The following is a 22,394-nucleotide window of genomic DNA, read 5'->3' on the forward strand; positions in this document are numbered from 1 at the left end:
TTCGCCACGTCTTCAATTGTATAGGATTAAGTCAATGGTGAAATTAGTTTTTTTTTTAGAAGCGTTCATGTCAAATGTCGCAGCAATTCTAGGTTCATGTCAGATATTATTATGAAAATCCACAAATAAGACACACTTCCTTTCTTAATACAGTTTGGCCTCCACTTGTGTTCACATTACTCAATCAAATCAATACCAGTCATCATTACTCGTGTGTGAACTACCTCAGCTGTCAGGATTCATTCTAACTGCAACTTCGCAAGTGATGAGTTTAAGGGGGATTTAAGGAATTTGTGGAATTTAGGGAATGGTATCTGACGACAAAGCCTCCCAGACCAACTACCCTGCACCAGCTGTGCTGTTACTTACTAACTTTTGGGCAGAGTGGTGCCATACAACTGGATGATACCACTAGGGTTAACGTCAAAAACTTGTAAAAAATATATATGCGACACACCTTCGATGACTGCATTTTATAGCATTGTTTATTTTATATTAACATTTTAGTTCAAAATGCAGTTTTTAATGTAAAAAAAACAAACAAACCTTTTTTTTAAATAGCTTCATGTGACCAAAGGAATCCAAATAAGCACCAGAATATAGTCCTCAGATAAAGGTATAGCACACTCCTCTTGTCATCGCATTTCAACCCCATCCCTTTTTATATGAATGCTATCATGCAAAATGCATTTTACTGACATTGAACAATTCTTTGCTTTTAAAAAAAAAAGAAATTAAAAAAAAAAATAGCTCCCACGTTTTAGTTCTGGTCAATTGAAGAGGAAAGTATGGCATTCGCCTCTTTTGATAGCAGTTATTGCTTCTTCTATTTTAGATTAAAAATTCAAATGCGAAGTTCATCCTGAAAAACTCATTGTTTTTTTTTTCCAGTGACTTTTTTTTTTTAACGTGAAACTCCGAATCAGTAGTGGATCGTAGCTCTCGACCCACCACGCCTCTCCTTTTTTTCCTATTGCGTGTTATTTCCTGCTTCATTTTATAAGCAAGTTCTAGAGCAAAGTGCATTTTTCACAATGCTTTAATATGAACGGTTTTAATCCACAGCTTCCATCTAATTGGGATATAGGGACTCCAAATGGGTACCAGATTTTCCAAGACCAGAGGTATATAAAAAAAAAAAAAGTTTCATGAAAAGGAGTCAGGTGGATTTTGGAATAAAATACAGCATTGGTCTGTTTTTAATTCAACAAGCATCCCATTCCGTGTGTGGTATCCATTTGCATAAAGAGAACATCCAGCTGATACAGGTACTGCAGTTCATCATTTTTCATTTCCCTGCAATGTTGTTAACCTTTCATAGCCACGCCATGTAGGAGCCGTGTCGACAAGTAAGTTGTAAGTGAAACTGGCACTTGCAAATGCAATGTAGTTGTCAAAAATGAGCATATTCAGGTCAAAAGCATGACAATGGTGGGATCATGCTGGCCTCTTGGCCCAGAATGTATTATACCATGATTATATAACCTCTTTAAGGGTTTATTCACTGATGAACAAGCAACTGCAACCGACTTTTGTTGATGAAGCAGCAGCAGCAGCAGCAGCAGGGATCAAGAACATTTTGAGCAGTTTCAACAAAATGAAGCGAGGCTTCAGCTTCCTTCAATATTGATCACACCCGTCACCGCTGTCTTCAGCAAACACGCCGCAGTATTGACTCACGTCTGTGCAACACAAACAGTTGTAATTGCAACAGGTCAGCCGCTAGCCACAGACATGTACTCTGAGTTGATTTATTGTCTTGACATCCTGGGTGCCCAGTTCATGTATCCAGCCATATTCCACATCCGTGCATCTCCTCAGAATTGCATTCTTCTCGAGATCTTTCCATTTTCCTGCCTCATTATGCATCCACTGTCATTCTCACACTTCCAAAGTTCTTGACCTCTCATCCTCAACAGCATGACTTCTTCTCCGCTGGTGTGAATGCAGCCATACCACCATTGACCGGACGAGAATTGGACCAGAGAAGAATGCTGGGTTTGTTGTTCATCTCCAAATCCTCCTGCTGGACTGGAAGGCCGTTACGTAACAGCAGCTCCCTCGCCATCAACATGAAGGCTGCTTCTACATTCTGACTCTCCTAGACAAAAAGATAGACAGAGCAGACAAGAAGCAAAAGTCGATGCGGTAGGGATTCCTCCTTTATAAGGTTTACCCCTGGCAGAGTAACCTGTAATTACCTTTGCAGATGTTTCTAGAGCAGCCAGTATGCCTCTGTCATGTGCCAGATTGCAGGCCTCCTCAAACTGTACCTCACGATCATCTTCTAAGTCACACTTATTACCTAGAATGAGAGAAACAAGCGGATATTGACGCAAACCTGAAAGGACACCACGTGTAAGCTTAAAACCATTATTCTGTCGCTTTGCGAAAAAGTTTTTGCCGATGAAATGTTATTTCACATCCTCACCTATAACAACCAGCACTACATTAGCAGCTCCGTACAGCTCCACCTCACGGATCCAGTCAGTCACCGAGTTAAAGGTTGAGCGTCGTGTGATGTCATAGGTGATCATGGCACCGTGAGCACTGCGGTAGTAGCTCTGTGTGATTGTACGAAACCTCTCCTGTCCTGCTGTATCCCACACCTGTATCTGTTAAGCGCGCACACACACACACACACACACACACACACACACACACACACATATTTGCACGCAATCAAAGCTACATTTTTTGAATATGAGCGAGAACAAAAAAGTGAAGTCATCTCTTAAGAATGGCTAATACATCAGACAACAAAAAAACGCCTAGCATTGACGGTATTGATGAAAAATATCCACTCAAGCTGGGAGACAAATGACTGGGGGAGAGTTTTATAGTCCCTGAGCCTCTCAAGGCAAAAGCATGTTTGTGTGGTAACTGCTGCCATGGCCACCGATTCAGACTCATCCCCTCAGCTTCTTTGTTGTCAGCATCAGTGTGTAACATTTGACCCGTGTCTACTTTTAGGGTTTTTACACTGATGAGCTGTTACTGTTTCATGTGATATGACTTTGATGGAAAAGATACGCCGTTTAAGAAAGTCTATCTCCAGGTGTTTTCATTATTCATCTTCATTTTGACAACAAACTTGAGTCAAGTCATCATTTGATACAATGTTTCAAGTGTCGGATTGTACAGCTACGTTTTAAAATGGTGATGATAAAAAAGATTGTCTTATGTGGACTTTATTTTCAGAATAAACAAATGAGAATAGCTGCTGAATTTTCCACCAATCAATCAAAGTCAGAAGGATTTTTATCTTAAATTTATTTAACATTTCTGAGTTAAAAAAAATAAATACAGAGGATATGACCTCGGTAGTTACGGGCCTGATGGTACCAGCCACCACTGGAGCTTCTGACATCACAGCATTTCTGAGTCATGACCTTCACAGCCATCACAGACCTCAGTCGTCCTGACAGTTGTGGAGGAGATCAGGGTCCTGTGATCCCAGTCATGTCCCACACTGACTGAAACTACTGGGGATGTATAAGACCTCCCTGCTTCACTATCATCAAACAACATACAAACAGAAATCCACTTCCTTTCTACCAGCTGATCCTACCAAGCAAGCATCTTGATTTCGTCATGTGGTACTCAGGAGACCAATACGATGAAGATCCTCTGGAGCCTGACATGGACTATGAAACATACAGTCAGAAGCCAGGGAAGCGAAAACGGCAAACCCTGAGACTGATGAGCTTTTTGATCCAGAATGGACAAATTGGTCATCAAAATGCTGAGCCTGAGCCACAGGAGGTTGTCCTGACCCCTCCTGGGAATTCAACTGCCCAGCGAACCCCAAACCATGAAGAGGCTGGACTGACCTCTCCTGGGAATTCAACTGCCCAGCGAACCCCAAACCAGGGAGAGGCTGGACTGACCTCTCCTGGGAATACAACCACCCAGCCAATCCCAAACCAGGAAGAGGCTGGACCGACCCCTCTTGGGAATTCCCCCAGCTGGAGTTATCAATTAGAGCAACAAGACAATGGACTGACCGATCAGGCCATTTTGTCTCATCCTGACACCAACAGGGACGAACTGGTTCCCAAGCCAATTTTACGTCACCGGACTCCGGTGAACAAAGGAAAGAAGGAACGTCGTGCGAGTTTCAAAATTGAGGAGAGTGAACAAATGTGGAGGCCCCTCAGTAGACCTGGTGTCCTGCATGAGCGGGTGACCAGTCAAAACAGGTCTAACCATAGCAACAGCTGGCAAAGTCGCCAATCACGGTGCGAAGCCAGTGACTGGTGGAGACCCGAGACAGATGAGGGGGTGAGTTCTCGATGGGAGAACTTTAATCATGATCGCCACCATTACAAGGAAGATGGTGGTTGGAATCGTCCAGAGAAGGCCAGAGGCTCTGATGGTGGCCGCTACAGGATGGCAGATCACAACAGGAGCCGCCAGATGACAGCGGACACAAGTGACTGGTGGCGACCTGATGAGAGAAGAGACAGGAGGCCCAGTGACCTCATCAGGGAGGACTACCGTCCAGTTCATCGACGTGACGGTGGTTCACGATGGCGGCGGTGGTGACTACAGCAACAGCTGATGACGTCTTAACCACGACAATGATATTAATGACGGGCTGAACAATCGGACCTATTTGCTCTGTCCTGGCTCCGAAGCCAATTTTACCTGATAACAACGACGATAACAACAAGGATGATCCTCCACTCAATAAATCAAGAATGACTTGGACCCACCGAGAAGAACATCAGTGGAACAGGGCAGGGGGGTGATGAGACTTTTCTGAGCTTCAAGGAGGAGAATGACCAAACGTGGAGGCCCCTCAGGAAACCTGGTGACTGGCATGAGCGGATGACCCGTGGAGTGAGGCTTAAATACACGGGATCAAACCAGCAGCCACCAGACAACGCCTGGTAGAAGGAACTGATGGCGTCCTGAGTAGAGAAGCTGCAGGAGACCCAGAGACTTCGGGGAGGACTACTGTTCTGATGATTGACGTCACGGTGGTTCACGATGGCGGCGGTGGTGACAACAGCAACAGCTGATGACATCTCAACCACCAGGAAGTGATATTAATAACGGACTGAACAATCGGACCTATTTGCCCTGTCCTGGCTCCGAAGCCAATTTTACCTGATCGGATTATGGACGATAACAACAAGGATGATCCTCCGCTCTACAAAAGGGAGCAGGAAAAAAGAATTTCAGAATAAATCAAGAACGACTTGGACCCACCGAGAAGAACATCAGTGGAACAGGGCAGGGGGGTGATGAGACTTTTCTGAGCTTCAAGGAGGAGAATGACCAAACGTGGAGGCCCCTCAGGAAACCTGTCTCCATTAAAGATGTATATTTTTTCATTGAAATGTGATGTCCCTATTAAAAAATGTATGACATTTAGAAAGAAACTGCATCTCGGAATTATTTTGATATATTATATTTTTTGATATATTCTTTTTCCTCTGTTGAAATACATAACTAAATATTAGAGAATGAGCAATGAGTGCGTTGTGTTTGTGCTGGGTAAATTAATTTGACGCGGTGAAACGTGGGCAGAGGAGCTCTTGATGTTTTCCTTACTCGAATCTCTCTCTTTGTGTAACATAACCTCTCTTAATGATGAATAGGAATTTTAATCAGAACAACTGAAAGTAATTGATAAAGGCAGCTGACGTCTTGCCAGTCCCGCTGATATGAAAATACTTGGGTGATATGGTACCTCGTTGTGGTAAATGTCAAGCAAAGCTCGATGTTGTGAGCAGGAATTTCAACAAAACTCAAAGAAAAACTGAGCATATAGTGTCAAACACAACAGTGGCTGCGGTAAGTGCAGTTTTGGAAAGAAATTATTTGCCAATTGAAGTTAAAATTCAAAATCATTGCAGTTATTACATGGTTTTGCTCGTAGCCACCACTCAGATGACATACCGGTTGCATTTAGTTCCTTTTCTTTGATGACAGCATACAAATGTCATTCCAGGTTATGTACAAAACCGCAGAAAAACCTGAAGGACCAGTTCTTTATGCTTGCAGCTAGCTGAACTGGTTTTGATCCAACTGACACTTTAACAATAGGGGCTGCAGTTTGGTTCAAACTTTGAAAAGTCTCTCACACCCAGATGGCAACTTTGACAGTTTCTCCGCAGAAATGTTGCCGCGATGACCTTTACAACCTTTACACTTCATTCCATTCACCAAAAGGCCCGAAATCATGCTGAGCTGAGCAGCCTGTCACTGTCAAGAGTCAGCTGACACCTCAGCATACCTGAAAACTACAGGTGATGATGATCAGCACTGGTCTAATAACGTCCTTTCTTTAACCCTTGAGAGTAAGGTAAGGTTTGATAGCGCATCCTTAACCATCCGTTCTTTTGCTATTAACAAAGCAAAAAAATGCCAAAAATTGATTATATTTTGAAATTTAAAGATTCTTCTCCACCTTTTGATTGGTTGAACAGTAATGACCCCCCCCCCAACACACACACACACACACACACACACACACACACACACACACACACACACACACACACCTTCAATGTCCATGTTGTCAACACCTACACTCAGACTGACCTTCACTTTCTTCCCTTCAATATCCATGGTTCGTACGGTGAAATCCACTCCGATGGTGTTCTGCTGTCTCTCTGAGAAATCCCCTGACTTAAAATTCTGAACCACGCAGGTTTTCCCGACATTGGAGTCTCCGATCAGGATGATTTTAAACAGGAAATCAAAAGTATCATCATGTTCAGAATTTGGGGTCTGCATTGTGGAAAGGTTGACAGACTCCAAGGCTGTGAATGTGCAAGGAAAAGAAAAGAAAAAAAAAGATTGCTCCGGTAGATCACTAGGAATGTTTGGTGAGGGATGATCGGAGCAAGAAATTAAAGTAAATATACACAACCAAATATTCCACTGCACGCACTTGCAGGTAAACCGGGTTGGATTTCTAACCTTAGGGTGAATTTTGTTCACTTCGTAGAACCAGTTGAAGGAGTTTTGTTCGTCAAGATGTAAAATAATGCTGTTCGAACGTTCGAAAGCTCTTTCAGCTCTTAACTAAATTAAAAAGCAATCCTTTTTTTGGGGTCTATTTTTGCATTTTATCCTCTTATCTCTGGCCAGCTTTCAACTAATTTTTTTTTCTGCTGCTGCTCCTTTCAGCCCCTCAGGTGTTGACCCACTTCAAGGCCAACAGGAAGCACATCCTTTCAATTTTTTTTTTTTTTTGGTGCCTTTCAGGGTCTAATGAGCAGTCTGTCGTGGTAAAGAAATATGTCCTTGAAATGGAAAAAAAAACAAGCTGTTTTGCCAGTAATCCAGGTTTCCTTCAAATCCACCTGCGTCTCCTTCACACGTGTCTCTCCCTGCCTTTACACCGCTCTCCTGCTCCCGCTGACTTGTGTGGCTCTCTCTAAGCACCTGTGGAAACAATAGAATCCCGCCCTACCTGTTCTAGAAAACTGGCTTTGCCCCCTGTACTGCTGGATTCTGGGAAATGCAGTTTGTTTATCAGGAACTAAAAGAGGAAAATTGCTACTCCTGTGGTGAAAACTAGTTGCAAATTAGATCATATGGTGGATTTTTTTTGTTAATTTCCCCGTAATAAAGACATAGTTGGGGATCTATAGAAGCTTCTGGATCTCAATGTAAGGCAAATTTATGTTGGTCTGAATTAATGGAAACACACGTACCGGTAATGCTATTGCTTTCATTTTAGATCCCAGATCCCAGTTATTATTCCTCACATAAGTGCAGAGCCTGCAAACAGGCAAGAATTGAAATACTGATCAGTAATTCATGTTCAGATTCGGGATCCGTCATTCCAACTCGATTCAACTTTATTCAGCTTTTATATAGCGTCGTTCAAAAAGATGCATTTCACACAGATTTTGATCATTGTCCATACATAACTTTCGAGAGAGGTTGCGTCTAAAAATCTTCATCATGTTTTAGTGAACATTATCTTTAAGAGGAATCAAATAAAAAAAAATAACCAAAAACAAAAACAAAAACATGACCACACTATTACATGGAAACATTCTCAGAGCACTTTTGGAACATATTATTTCTAGCTGGGGAGCAACTGAGGAAAGTATGGATGAAAGACGTGTTTTGTTGAACTTTTGCGTCACGTCGCTGCCAATCTGTGAGTATCATGTAGTGAGAGGGTCACAGGCGTATTCAGCGCCCCTCTGGCCCAGTTGTTTAACTCAATTCAATTTATGAAATATGCAATGTGAGGCATAACTGAGAGGAATCTAATTTTTCTTCCAAAGCATCCTCTTTGCTCCCGTTGGTTCGTGGAATGCATAAACATATTCCCCAAAAAACAAAACAAACCTGTATAATGTGTAATTTTATTTCGTTATGTAATTATGAAATTACTGGAAAAAACAACAACAATGTGGAATGAAAAATAACAAAACAACTCTACATGGTCGAAACTTTGCTTGTTTTTCTTCAAATTATTTCAAAATTAGAAAACATGCTAAACCCTCAAGGCATTTAAAAATTGTGCTTTTTTTTTTTTTTTTTTTTTTTTTTTTTACCAGAGCTCTGAAACTGCATTTACAATTTCCATTACAAGGACATTAAAAAATGCTCAGATAGAGTTGAAATGACTTTTCTTGCAACGTTCAAAATGATCCTTTTTTTTTTTTTGTTTTTTCCAAGTGTTTCACTGCATGCATCTCTAACTATTTATTATTAATATTTGCATTCAGAAAACACACTGCAAACTGTCAGGGTGTTTAAGATCGTTGCCCTTTTATTACAGGGCTAAAACTGCGAATAATGCTTGAATACAAAAATAAAACAATTTAAATAAAGACAAGAATAGAAACTTCTAAATTTAAACTGATCGGCTAACGCATCGAAACCGCGGACAGGTGGTGCTGTTGGACAGACTCAGACTGGGAGCTCACATTCATTCATATAAATGGGATGAACATAATATTAGGTCGTAGTAAAACCCAGTATAGTTGAGATGTACCAAATCCAGAGCTTTCAAAATACCCCCCAAAAAAACAAAACCCAATTCCTTTCTCAAAACGATTGAATGAACTAAAATTACACCATATTATAATCCTAATAGAAGGGGGCATTACTCGAGGGCTGCTGATCCTCAAAATCGAGGCTGTTTTTAACGCTTTTACTGATGGGTGAATTTCACGCCAGCTTTAACGTGCGCTAATCGCCTTGATTTCATTCTTTCCGACTGTAAGTGAATGCAACGCCGTCCCCTCATCCTTGTGCATCATCCCGGTGACGTCCTGTGCGGATAGACAGATGCTCTAACGTTATAATCACACAGCTAAATCCTTGATATTTTTCCTGCGTGTTTTAAAGCCTGGGACAACAGCAGGATGCAGCGGAACGCAGTGGTCGTGGTGGCGGATAAAACCAGCCTAAAACGACCGTTTGTATTCGCATGTGCTGTGAATATGGTAGGTAGATTTCACCGGGGGGCGGGGGAAGGGGGGGGGGGGCTGAATGCAAGTTACGCTAAGAGGCCTATATGTGTTTGCCTTTATATACTGTGCAACCCGCTTTCTGTAGCTGTTTGTATTTAATCCAAATCATTTCAATTGTTCTGATTACAATTTATCTCCTTATAATCGTTACACAACTAAGAAAGGGTAGCAAAACAGACGCTAAAGTGATGAATTTCCACACAACATCCGGTCTTCTTCATCAATTTTATCTATGTGGTTCATTTTCCGTCTATTAGTTCACATGTGCGATTTCATTTTTATCTTGATCCTCGATGTCTTATACGCCAATGAGCCAAAGCTGACAGGGTTCTATGAGTATAATACAACAGCCCTACAGTAAATCCCACCTTCGTGAGGATTATCATTTTTTTCTAATCTGTTTGGCTGTGTTGCTGTTTAGTTACACTGGGTTTTTTTTTAAATTTAATGACACCTGTATCTAATATTTTGTCCATCACTTGTATGTGAATCAAGGTGACAAACTATAAGGAACAGCCCCCACTAAAAGCCACTGAACAGCACCCCAAACTGAAATTAGAATATGAAGACTTTTCTCAAAGAGATTCGAGGAAAGCGGAACACTGCTGTCTTCATGAAGGAGGGGTTTATCGCAGGGCTGTTGTATTATTCGCAGTATAAAAACTGTAAACCGCAAGTTGTGATGACTTCCCTGAATTATGACACACGTTTTAAGGATGGAATATTAATTTTGCCATTTTCATTTTGCTTCTTCCATGTCTGATATCACAAATGTTTGTGTGTTCTTTTCTTCCAAGGCATTGTGCTTCTTCATGTTGACCATGACAGTAGCCGGCCATAGGGACCTTTTACAAGCAGGCCAAGTAAGACTGTTCTCCCATTTGGTTGAAAACGATATCTCTTTCCTTACAGTAAGCAAGATAATAGCCTATAAGTGAATGCACACATTCATCTGAGACAGAAATAACTCCCGTCCTGTCAGGCACGGTTTGTTGCTGGAATTCAAGCTGCAAAGGAAAGAAAGAAAGAAATACCCAAGGACGAATCAGGAATAAATACAATAATTACTCAACATCCTACAGCGATGCATGTTTGTGTCGTCCTTTCTCTGAATATGAGAGTTTAGGCTCATGTTATTGCTAGCATCTGCCCAGTAAAGTGTCCTTGAGGAAGACAGTGAATTATCTTCAGGTGCTAAGGGCTTTATTCTATTGCTGACCCTAACCTTTGACCACTTTTATGGTGACGTTATTGTGGTAATACTGCTCTGTCTTGAAAACAAATAGTAAATAGCAGGCACACAGATCGGGAGCCAAACCCAGTATGTAGCTGTCATGTGAAGTAAGATGTACAAGTGTAATAATAACTGGTTTTTGCATAAAGGCGGCAAAGTCACTCCCTGCGCACTACACGCATTGTATACGATGTTGCTACACATCACGTGAAGCCCAAGCTGTTGTTGTTCCACTTGTCTTGTCTCACCCTCAGGCCAGGACTAACACCAAACATGTGAAGTTTGGAAAAGATCCAACCATGTGTTGTCTAGTTACAGTCTACCAGTTCTGGAGTCTGTGGTTAAATTAAAAAAAAAATAAAATAAAAAGTGGCCACCTTGCCATGGCAACGGCGTTTAACTAAATCCGTCGTAACAGTAACCCATCAAACCAGGAAGGGTAAATCAAAGCATAAAATATATATATATGTAATTTCCCGTTGCATCCAAGTAGGACCATCCCACTTATCTACCTTCAAAACTGAATGGGTTCTTCCAAACATCGCCAGCTGAACTCTTCTGACAGCAAGTTGGCGTCATGAATTTAACTTAACACATCTGTTCTTTTCCTCCTCAGTTGGTGTCCAGTGTTTCTGTCGTGATCATGTACATCCTAGAAATTACCTGCCTCCTGTTGTCAGTGCTCGGCGTGTTCGGGGCATGTCGGGGAAAGAGATGGTGTTTGATTCTGGTAAAAAAAAAAAACAACAACAACAACGAAAGAAAAACCTCTGCATTTGAGTCATTGCGCATGTACAGTATTCCTGTATCTGTGTAGTAATGTGTTGAGGAAAAGATATTTTAATCATGTGGAATGATATATATGTGTGTGTATGTGAGTCCAAAACTGGTTTTTATATTTGTTTATGTATGTGTGTGTGTGTGTGTGTGTGTGTGTGTGTGTGTGTGTGTGTGTGTGTGTGTGTGTGTGTGTGTGTGTGTGTGTGTGTGCAGTTTGCTGCTGGGATGGCAGCAGCCAGTCAAACAATAATTGTTACAACAGCACTAAGTTACCAGGATGTTTATGAGGTACAGTATGCTCTTCTCTTACACACAAATTCTGATGACATTTTTGGAACATTTCATTCATAGGACTTTGCATCTATCTTTTTTTTTTCTTTTTTTTTTTTTGGCGCACTGACGGAACTACCAGATCCGAGATAAAAACAGAAAATTGAAGCATGACATACAAAAAATGTATTTGCCACTAAAAAAACTCACTAAAATTGGTACCTTGAGACCGTGAAGAGGTTTTGTTCCCTTCTTTATTACTTCTTGATGACTCCAGAATTCAGAAGGAATACTTTTTTGATTACTGAGTACACAGCAGGGTAAAAACATCGATTATGCCAGACGATGCATTGTAAGCCGTTGATTCCTACAGGGCGCCATTAGCTTCATGCTAAACGTACATGTCTGGTTCTTCCTGCATTCTGGAGTCACCAAGAAGTAGAGCATCAAGACACCCATTTCTGAGTGGCGGAATCCACTTTAGAGTCCTTTGTAATGTAGTTTTCATTGAGTTTTATTTGAACGTGTATAGAAAATGATATCACTTAGAACTAAGGTTGAAGTCAAGGTGTCGGTAAAGGTAGCGTACTGGTGTGAAACATTTGTGAATTACACCCAGACCTATCCATTTATATATACATAACCTAGGGCAATTAAAAATAAGTCAAAGTAACCGTGTTCCACTTGAATCCTCTCTCCTCAGACAGGTGTGGTCCGGGAGGAGTCCAAGTTACTGTCCATGATGCCACTTAGTGCACCCAGCAAAACCAACAGGACCTTACTGCACAGTATCCAAGCCCATGTAAGTAGCCTCTTAATCTGATTTACAAGAGGGCTCGTTAATAGAATATATTTTTATCTATCATTCTCCAAAACAAGATTTCCGTTGCACTCAGGCAGCTTTTATTTTGTAAGTTCTACTCTGACAGTACCCCAATACCGTAATACTACTTTAATTTTTAAGTACTTTGACTATGCATGTTCGTATGTTCTCCTCACGAGCATGCATAGTTTGTAGATACTCTTTTGGACCCTTCAGTGGTTGTTCTGAAGTTGCACTATGGGACCAAAACAAAACATATAATAATGTCTTTCATTTCATTTTTAAAAACTTTTAAATAATTTTTTTATTATCTTATTATTCCATCCGTCCATTTTCTTCCTCTTATTCCTCTTAAGGGTCGCGGGGGGGCTGGAGCCTATCCCAGCAGCTACGGGCGAGAGGCGGGGTTCACCCTGGACAGGTCACCAGTCCATCACAGGGCCAAGACATAGAGACAGACAACCATTCACACTCACAGTCACACCTACGGTCAATTTAGAGTATCAATCAGCCACCCTATCTTATTATTATTTTACCACAAAAAGGAATGTGCATGGGTGGCACGGTGGTGCAGTGGTCAGCACTGCCGCCTCACAGCAAGAAGGTTCCAGGTTCGAGCCCCGGCTCCAGGCTGATTGATACTCTAAATTGACCGTAGGTGTGACTGTGAGTGTGAATGGTTGTCTGTCTCTATGTGTTGGCCCTGTGATGGACTGGTGACCTGTCCAGGGTGAACCCCGCCTCTCGTCTGAAGGCTGCTAGGATAGGCTCCAGCCCCCCCCCCCCCCCCCGTGACCCTTGACAGGATAAGTGATAGAAAATGGATGGATGGATGGAGGATTGTGAACTTGCAAGGTCTGCTGCAATGAGCTGCAACTTTTAAGAAAAAGAGTGCCCAAACTTTTGAACTTTTCTAAAAAAAAAAAAAAAAAAACAGAATAAAAAAGAATTCTTTGAAAAACAAGAGGGCTCTCGCACTGTTGAGTGATCGAGTCCTTATTATTTTGCTGTATTCGTTTCTTTGGGGTGGTGGTCGCTGATATCCGTGTTCAACACAAACCACAAAGGTGCGATGTGTTAATTTTTTCCACCTCCACTCAACAGACACACACACACACACACACACACACACACACACAATAAAGATACGTGTTAGCTCATTAGCACGTTACCTCACCATAGCCACAGGTAAAATGCCTTTAACCAAGACACCACTGGGAGGCACCAACGTCTTTGGGATGTGAAGCAGGTCTGTATGGGAAGAATCATTCACCACAGTGGTTACTAATAATGACATGCATCGTTTAAAAAGAATTTCATTATTATTATTATTTCATTATTCCCTAGAGCAGAAATATGTGTCTACTATGTCTTGTGCCATGTAATACTTTTAGATTTGTTTTGTTTGTTTCTTGGGGAAAATTTAGATGATACCTGTTTGTCTGTGTGTGTTCTCCACAGTTTAAGTGTTGCGGTCTTGTTGAAGGCTACAAAGACTGGGGCTCCACTATCCCAGCATCCTGTCATTGTCAGTATCCAGGAAAATGTGTGAGTGTCTCATGTTGTCAACAGAGAAGATAAGATAGATTTAGATCATACGTGTGTCCTTTTCTTATAGATCTAATGCTCATTTTCACCAGTTTGGAGAGAATTTTGTTTTTATTCTGTATATAATATAGGCTGTTGTGGAATTTTCTGCTTCCTGTTAGATACGACTGCGAGGCATTGCCACACTCGGGGCTCCTAAGAACCAATATGTTTATCAAGAGGTAAAAGAAATTGAAAATATTCTTCCTAGACACACAGGTGGACAAAATTGCAAATGAATTAGGTCAACTATTCATATTGTAATTACTTTTGCTACCAGCTGTAAAATAATGCTGAGTTTACTTCCAGGCTTGCCTACCAATCTATGTCTCTGCACTGAAGCGTGGATTCTCATTGGCGATGGGCATCAAATTTGGAAGTGGAGTCTTTTGGGTGTGTGTTTTTGTCTTTTTTTCCCCACCACACACACACACACACACACACACACACACACACACACACACACAGCTGCGTTGTAACCTGTAGTCTTGACCTCTGAGGACTGTTTTGGCACAACTGCAGACTTAACTGTCTTCTACCAATCCGTTATTTGGACTAATGTGACTCATATCAGTCACCTGTCCTTGAAGGGCTGCACACTGACTAAAACGTTCCAGGCGCTATCAGTATTCCAGTTCTGTGGGATTGTTCGGAAACATTCCTCTTTCTATTTCCATTTCCATTTCTATCGTATCAATGTACAAATGAGGTCATATATTATACAGGTTATAGTATAAAAGTGGTTCCATCCTGGAGCTTGAAATACACCAAACATGAAATCTATAACTCTCATAGCATATTAACTTATTATATTTCATCTTATGTCAATTTCAAACTTCAGAACAAAACGGAATGTCAAACATTTACACCTGCAGTGATTTTCTCACTTTAGGAATCTTATACATATCCATATCCATATCCATATCCATATACATATACATATATACCCAAAATGTTTACCGTGGCTTCTTTATCTTGTTTTTGCTCATTTAAGCTAAGATCACACGGAGGAGAACCGTAAACGACGACATCCTCGTAAAATACAACTTGTCTTTTCATTCGCAGGTGGTTTTACTTGTTATGAGCATCAAGCTGATGGTGCAGATAAAAAGGAAACAGGAGTTCATGGCTCTTCTCCAGTCGAACAGATATGTCCCGGGGGCCTTCTAGTCACCTTCCCATGGAGCCTGCTGTACCTTGGTTGAATTTGCACAAGTAAACACATTATGCTGTATAACATAACCTGGCTATTTTCTGCTATAGCGACATATTGCTATAGTAAAATTTCAGTTGTTTTTTTAAAAAAAAAAAAGACATTTTATTGCATGTAACTGATGTTTAAAAAAAGTAATCTATACATGCATAGATTATTTTGCCTACTGCTGTGAAAAATCAGTGCAAAATTATGAAATTAAGTAATAATCTTCAGATGTTCACATGCTATTGTTATATCACTGATTCACAATTTTTTTACGTATAATTATTATCTAAATGAATATATTTATCAAGCATTAACCAGCTTGTTGTTTTTTTTTGTTGTTGTTGGTGTTGTTTTCTTAAAAACGCTGTGGTTGAGATTTAGTGGCTGGGACCAATCCCAGCATGCACTGGGTGAAAGGCAGGGTAGAACCAGTCCATTTGTTGGGAGGCTTAATACACTGGGCCCATTAACATTTGATATATATTGTAAAGTATTAATTACTGTTCGTAATGAGTCATCACATAATTGGCACATGCACAACACACATTGTTAATTTGTGTTCGTCATCGTTGGGGTGTTGAAGGTCGGGGCAGTATTGCGGTTTTCCTTGTAACACCAGAGTACTTCATCACACACAGTCACAGAATCAGCAACTGATCCTGAAATTCAAACCACACCAGTGAAAACACAACATATCACTTGAAGTTCATCCATTAATGTCAACTGGAGCAGAAAACTTTCGTTTTTTTTTTTTGAAAAACTATTTCTTCTTGTTTTCATTGAATTTTCAGCATTACCCAACAAATAATCTGCAAATAAACATGAATGATCCTTACGTAGCACCTTTCTTGATTCGAAAATCATATTTATTCATGGATTCAAAATGATTAAAATATTCATTCAATAGTCATTCACAGTTGTTAGTCTCGATGCCTTGTTACATGCATTGTGTTTGTTTTCTAAAACCTCATTCGGTTATTGAAGCACATCGACAGAACAAATATATGTTCTTCACAACTTGGCTCCAGGCAGAAAAAAAAAAAAAAAAAGCTCTTCGGTTGCACATTCGGTAAACATGCAGTCAATTTTTATTCCGTTTGAAATTTAGAATTTCATTTCAAGGATTGAGAAGTTTGTCGAGGCCGGCGAGGAAGGTTGATCGAGGCTTTTGTAGAAAAATAAAATATTCTGACAGGAATTTTGACTGAATCGTCTCCCAACTCACCACGGCAGCCTTTATGCTACATCACGTCTAATATAACTTGCTGCATGAGCTGCCTGCGGTTGAAATGCCTCACAGCCTTTGGTCAAATTTCATTTAATCTGAGAAGGCAAATCCAATGTCTACCTGTGCACTTAAACCATTATTGCCTACAATTTTCAATTTATTTTCTGTTATATACAGTTTTTTTTTTCAATGTGTGATGAATGGATTTGTGTAATAAATTGTATATAGAAAAATAAAAATGTGATTATTGTTCCTGTGGTTGTCACAAAATCGTATAATGCGCAACAAAAACTTAAAAAAAAAAAAAGTTTCATTCTCAGCAGATGAAGATGAAGAGTCATTTAGAGTCAATATTCTGCGCAGTGAAGTTATAGAACATTTTGGAGGGGAAGGGGAACTTTTACTAGGGTGAACGTTGAATTCAGGTGAGCTCTGCTGTCTCTGTGAGAACAGTGTAGTTCCCTGTTTTTGCCTCTAGACTGTAGACCACTGCAGGGGACTCCTCCTTCTTTGAGAGCTGACACAGGATGACAATACACAGAACTATCGACAATATCTGGAAGATAAGGAGAGACAAGTCTGTATGTTTTAATCCTTTTTTGTGATTTATATATATATATATATACATAGACATGTTTGGAAGTACTGATTTTTAAAATGGTCTTGGTAAAATAATCCATCAGAATCCTTCTTTAAAAATTGTAAATTATTGTGAAATAAAGCCAGGTAAATCATATCATGTGAAACCCTTGAGTTTACGGTGGATGCTTCATGTGGCAAATACGGACTAAGTCATGGAAAGATTAAAAAAAAAATAGAAGCTACATTATGGAAGACAAATGGGGGAGATAACGCTGATATACTGCATACCCAGATGGACAGCATTCCAAATATTAAACCAATTCCAATGTTTAAGGCATATTTGATATGTGAGATCAATTCTGGAAGGCATGGCTGAAACAGAAGAGGGGGATAAAACATTTTAAAAAATAATATAATTGTCATTATATCACCTCTCATGCAGAAATATGATATAGCGTATCTGGAGTAAAGCAAACATTTTTAGCAGACAGTATTGTAAATGAAATACGATCCACGTGTAAAACATTGCCAACACCAAGCTACATAAAACTGGAGGTGTACAATTTTCATTGGATCAGACTTTTCATTTAATTGTCATTTTGGATCTTTTTTTTTTCTGAATTAACGAGAGAATCGTCTTGTTTACTCAGGAAAGACTTTTTTTCATGAGACTATCAGGTGGTTCATTAAAAAAAACAGCAATTTTGTTCTCCCGAGCGAATGCAATGCTCACTGCAATACACTTGCGATTTTACTTCTGTTTTTGATGTTATTTTGTTCATGAACAGTAATGTCATTAATTCAGATGATCAAAAGGGATATTTTTCTCCTCAGGTGAATACTTCTTCTAAATTCATGAGTAATCTTTTTTATATTTACCTCTTTATAAATCATAACAGGATGGTCCTGGTCTACGTATAGACTGCTGTTAGAGGGAGCTGCCACCTGCAACACAACAAACAGTAAAGAGGCTCAGGTACGGTATCTGCTTCTGTGCAGCAGACGGAGGAGCAGGAGGAAACTTTTTTATTTATTTATTGTTCGTATTCATTTCTTTATTTCATATATATATATATATATATATATATATATATATATATACACATTTTTTTGAAATTTCAAGCAACTTTAATACTCACACATGGTTTAATGGCGTCTTCGCTGCACAAGCATGATTCTGAGATATTATAACCCCAATCCATGTATCCCTCATAGAGCCCGCAACACTGAAACTGTGGAGAAATATTAGAACATGAAGACCAAGTCTAGCTTCAACTGCTTTACTACATGATGTCTCGAAAACGAAAGCTTTCTTTTCGACTTCAAAGTTAATTCAGAGTTGCAGTTTCCATGTGTTTGTGCGCAGTCACAACAGACTCGATTACTGAAACACAGTAGAATTTTTTCTTTGTCTCTTGCTGTGCAACTGCTGAAAGTTTTGTGACATCCAGTGTCTGTCAGGCAGTTGAACAGTGAGTCTTTGTATCAGGAGAGCATTTGCTCATGTGTTGATCTTTGATAGCAACATACATCTCAAACGGTTTTGTTTTTTTTTTTAACGAAGGAAACTAACATTGTTTTTTTTCTCCACTTTTTTTTTTTATGTATACGAGCTTGCATAAAACACACAAACACACAGTTGTGGTACCTACATCCATCTGTGTCTCCCGTAGGCTTTCTAATTCAGCTTCATTAGCATCATTCAGCGTATGCACGTCCACGTATTGCATCTTTAAACCCTCAGTAAACTGAACAACAAAACAAAGCAATATCAAGTGAATATAGAAAACAACAATTAGGAAATGTGACACTGTCGGAGCAAGCTGCTGCCTGTTTCCCTCGTTTTGATAAGGACAAACAAGTACGTTATTCCTGATTTGCTTTGGCGTGACAAAACATGACAAAATGTACCTCTGAGACGGCGATGAACTAATTTTGAAATACCTGAGGCTGCAACGCCACTACCAGGACTGTATGAGGAAGCAAGAACAGAGTGCACAGGATCATTCCAACTGTAAACTGAGACAAACACACACACACACACACACACACACACAGAAACAACATTTAGTTTCTTGGAGAAGATTGTTTTTGTATTCATTGGTCATTATTTGTCTTTACGAACCACAATCAGCAACCATTGCTTCTCTTTGCAGACGCCAAACAAACCAAGGATGGGCAAGAGCAGAGTTGTGATGGAAATGAAATAAGTCACTTTTAAACCTAAAAGCATGTTGTCTGTCTGTGGAGAGATTGGAATCAAGGGAGAAGGTTCAGAGGTTGGGAAGTGTTGAGCTGTAAAAGGACACTTCACTCAATATGCGTATTTGGATTTTCGAGTCCTCACAAATAGGTATCTCCAACTCCCAAGCATCTTTTTTTTCTCCTCTTGCATGACATCTTTGTGACGACAGAATGCAGAAAGAGCCAGCTCCATTTAGCTTGATGCTAATAGCGAACAACAGCGACAGCAAAAATCGACAGCAAAACCGACCGAAAACATCCTTCAAACAAACCGTCAAGGGCGTCGTCCGGTGCAGTTCCCACCTTCGTTATCGAGCTCAGTATTCCACAAACACTTTGATTTGAGCTACAAACGGGCAAAATTGAACTCTTCCAGATGTTTTGGGTTCAGTTTTACCCGCCATAATTTCCTATTAGTTTGGGGCTTGAGTAATTCAGCAAGGGGAATCGAAAGATGAAGAAACATTTGTGACTCCTTGAGATACAAAGTAGTGCTTCAAATCTTATCTTCGAGGTGATGACAAACTTGTCTTTCGCCTGGTTTATTGTGAAGGAAATCTGATTTGAATATTCTGAATGTCCGGAGAGAAAAATAGACACTTTTTTGCGATCTGAAACAATAAATAACTCGTTCATTCATCTAATCTCCAAAACTGAATTCATTCATTTCAAAGAGGGCAGGAATGGATTCCCGTAACCACTTCTCCTGAAAGAGGAAATATTTTTGCAAAGATTGACAAATTTACAGGAATACTTTGCTGTCGGCTTTTCAACAAAAAGTCTCTTATTGTCCATTCCAATCTTCATTCTGCGTATTTAGTATATTTCATACGCTACTTGAATTGAAACAGATTTTTGTTTTTGTCTTGAAACAGTCAGGTCTCTAAGTAATTCAGCAACATAGAACTACGTATACTGTGATAGGTTTGATCTCTACGAAAGATGCAAAGGCAGGAAAAAGGGAACGTAGACGGCGTGTTACCTCCTCTTCTCCATGGACGTGACCGTGGCTGAACAAAGTGAACGCCAACAGCAGGCTACTGATGATCTGCAATGACAGCAACACACTGCATGTGTTCCTTTTGAAGTGTGCAACTAAAAAAAAAAATATATATATATATATATATGTATATATATATAACGACAACACTACTGGTCATATGAAAACTCCTGTATTTATACCACTGATGGATCTTGAACTGAATGCATGTGCTTATTGGTGACATGATGGTGAATGTCAGTTATCACGTCGAAGAGGGGTTTGCCTTGAGGACTGCTCTTCTTTATTTCCTCATTCACTGGAACGCCGACTTAAGAAATCCAGTGACCCCTAATTAATTGTCAACACTAACTTTCTCGCAAGTAAAACAAATGAAATCATTATGGCATCAGAAGATGTCAACATTCACAACTCAACTGCCAGATGTAAGCATCTAAAACAATATAGGTACAATTAAACATTTTGGAAGAAGAAGTAAATACAGGATATGAGTAAAAGAAGCACTTACCACCATCAGGCTTGCCACAATGATGTAACTCCTTTTCACATAGACGTTCACTTTCCCCATATTGTTTATCTGAAAGTTGCAGCAATGTATTCGCAGTTTTCCAATTAGCTAATGAGCTTTTGAGAATAAGATAGAGAGAGATGGGTTGTTGTTTTTTGAACTTCTCTTCTCTGTGCTCAGAAGATTGATGTTTGTAAATGGGCAGGATAAGGCGAGTTCCTCTGTTTTGCTGGTGTAAGGCCCACCCATTTGGCAAGCAGGCTCGGTATGTGTGTGTGTGGGTGCATGTAGCGGAGAGAGAGGGGAATTAAGTTGAACAGATGTGCGCATTGTTCAGAAATGCTTGTTAAAGAAGAAGTTTATTACATCCTTTTTTTTTTATTCTTTTTTGGGGCTTGCTGATGCTTTATCAAATCCTCGAAAACATCAGCATTCAGGTCAGGAGTATACATATATATATATATATATATATATATATATTTAAAATTCAGGGAGCAAAAATATTAATTTGAAGGCAGATGATATGAAAGCAGCGCTCGGATCATAGGGGAGCATGTTTTCGCTCTCGCTCAGCTGTGTGTTGTCTTGGAAGTGCCGTGCTTCATTGCCATTGATTTCCTACAACCACTATAAGGGTTCAATTGTTAAAGCTGACCATGGGTGGAGCTTTTCCCAAACACACACACGCACACACACACACACACACACACACACACACACACACACACACACACACACACACACACACATGCACACACACACACTGGCTCATTAATTTCCTGAAGACTTGCGCTTCCTCCTCCATCCTCAGTGAATTATTATTTATTGGGTGAATGCTAGTGATACCCAATATAGATCATTTTCAAGGGAAAATGCAGTCAAATGCTTTCATGGATGAAGAGAGAGAGAGAGAGAGAGAGACAGAGAAAGAGAGAGAGACAGAGAAAGAGAGAGAGAGAGATGCATCTTGCTTTAGTAAAGGATCTTTGTGTGACAGAGTGTATTATAAACAGATGTTGCCCTCCACCGTTTTGCAGGACAGGTCTCCCAGTGTGATTTCTGATTGTGTGACTTGGGTTTACACAGTGCCATCCTTGTCACGTTACTGGAGCAACATCTCCTCGATTTGTGGGAATAGAAATTACAGGGACGGATATAAAAACAAACGTGGTCATGAGAGAAGTATGTTGGCTGTTAAGAAAAGGCTTGCACATATGATCCTCGGGAATGTTTTTGTTTTACAGGATAAACAATTTGAAGCCTTATGCAATTTTTTTTCAATCTCTGGTTCCAATTTGGTTAAGCAACATCTGTTAAATCAGATTTTTGCATTGACCTTTACACATGCTGCTAATATTTGAATGTATATTCTAAATCATGGGATATATATTTCCATATTTGGGTCCTTTTTCCTCCTCATATTCATAAATGATTATCAAGTTTGTTGGGTTTTTTTTCTTTTCTTTTCGCTTTTTGGTT

At 39.9% G+C, this 22,394-nt stretch overlaps 3 protein-coding genes across 4 annotated transcripts; 1 reads left to right on the forward strand and 2 right to left on the reverse strand.

Annotated features, from left to right (window-relative positions):
* Positions 1 to 520: 520 nt before the first annotated feature.
* On the reverse strand, positions 521 to 7,395 carry LOC147262924 (ras-related protein Rab-19-like). The gene is made up of 4 exons (XM_086202228.1): positions 6,556 to 7,395; positions 2,432 to 2,615; positions 2,202 to 2,305; positions 521 to 2,101 (listed from the first exon to the last, which is right to left on the reverse strand). The coding sequence occupies exons 1-4, from the start codon at positions 6,748 to 6,750 to the stop codon at positions 1,913 to 1,915; spliced, it is 672 nt and encodes a 223-aa protein (XP_086058354.1). The 5' UTR covers positions 6,751 to 7,395; the 3' UTR covers positions 521 to 1,912.
* A 1,837-nt stretch (positions 7,396 to 9,232) lies between these two features.
* On the forward strand, positions 9,233 to 16,835 carry LOC147262925 (tetraspanin-8-like). The gene is made up of 9 exons (XM_086202232.1): positions 9,233 to 9,431; positions 10,256 to 10,321; positions 11,309 to 11,422; positions 11,686 to 11,760; positions 12,446 to 12,544; positions 14,027 to 14,113; positions 14,275 to 14,334; positions 14,462 to 14,545; positions 15,218 to 16,835. The coding sequence occupies exons 1-9, from the start codon at positions 9,351 to 9,353 to the stop codon at positions 15,320 to 15,322; spliced, it is 771 nt and encodes a 256-aa protein (XP_086058358.1). The 5' UTR covers positions 9,233 to 9,350; the 3' UTR covers positions 15,323 to 16,835.
* LOC147262926 (tetraspanin-8-like) lies at positions 16,168 to 21,145 on the reverse strand. Of its 2 annotated transcripts, XM_086202229.1 has the most exons (9): positions 20,916 to 21,142; positions 20,390 to 20,455; positions 19,289 to 19,405; positions 19,108 to 19,182; positions 18,816 to 18,911; positions 18,303 to 18,395; positions 18,043 to 18,108; positions 17,452 to 17,535; positions 16,169 to 17,137 (listed from the first exon to the last, which is right to left on the reverse strand). In XM_086202229.1, exons 1-9 carry the CDS (start codon positions 20,973 to 20,975, stop codon positions 17,003 to 17,005), a joined length of 792 nt encoding a protein of 263 aa, XP_086058355.1. In that variant the 5' UTR covers positions 20,976 to 21,142; the 3' UTR covers positions 16,169 to 17,002. The 2 variants fall into 2 exon arrangements, with proteins under 2 accessions (XP_086058356.1, XP_086058355.1); XM_086202230.1 differs by lacking the exon at positions 17,452 to 17,535 and having other exon boundaries at positions 16,168 to 17,137; positions 20,916 to 21,145.
* Positions 21,146 to 22,394: the final 1,249 nt, after the last annotated feature.

This window comes from Aulostomus chinensis, chromosome 4, assembly GCF_037954235.1.
Source record: "Aulostomus chinensis isolate RoL2024-O1b breed Wild chromosome 4, RoL_Achi_v1.0, whole genome shotgun sequence".
In the NCBI taxonomy this organism is placed as follows: Eukaryota; Metazoa; Chordata; class Actinopteri; order Syngnathiformes; family Aulostomidae; genus Aulostomus; species Aulostomus chinensis.

What these genes read in the sequence shown, in the direction of transcription:
- LOC147262924 (XM_086202228.1), bottom strand. Translation starts at nt 6,750, where the DNA reads ATGCAGACCCCAAATTCTGAACATGATGATACTTTTGATTTCCTGTTT. An exon ending in TGTAGTGCTGGTTGTTATAG is followed by an intron (nt 2,306 to 2,431) that starts GTGAGGATGTGA and finishes CTCTCATTCTAG; the next exon opens with GTAATAAGTGTGACTTAGAA. An exon ending in CTCTAGAAACATCTGCAAAG is followed by an intron (nt 2,102 to 2,201) that starts GTAATTACAGGT and finishes CTTTTTGTCTAG; the next exon opens with GAGAGTCAGAATGTAGAAGC.
- LOC147262925 (XM_086202232.1), top strand. Translation starts at nt 9,351, where the DNA reads ATGCAGCGGAACGCAGTGGTCGTGGTGGCGGATAAAACCAGCCTAAAA. An exon ending in TCGCATGTGCTGTGAATATG is followed by an intron (nt 9,432 to 10,255) that starts GTAGGTAGATTT and finishes TTTTCTTCCAAG; the next exon opens with GCATTGTGCTTCTTCATGTT. An exon ending in TGCACAGTATCCAAGCCCAT is followed by an intron (nt 12,545 to 14,026) that starts GTAAGTAGCCTC and finishes TGTTCTCCACAG; the next exon opens with TTTAAGTGTTGCGGTCTTGT.
- LOC147262926 (XM_086202229.1), bottom strand. Translation starts at nt 20,975, where the DNA reads ATGGGGAAAGTGAACGTCTATGTGAAAAGGAGTTACATCATTGTGGCA. An exon ending in AGCAATGGTTGCTGATTGTG is followed by an intron (nt 19,183 to 19,288) that starts GTTCGTAAAGAC and finishes TGTTTGTCTCAG; the next exon opens with TTTACAGTTGGAATGATCCT. An exon ending in TAGTGGCGTTGCAGCCTCAG is followed by an intron (nt 18,912 to 19,107) that starts GTATTTCAAAAT and finishes TTTGTTGTTCAG; the next exon opens with TTTACTGAGGGTTTAAAGAT.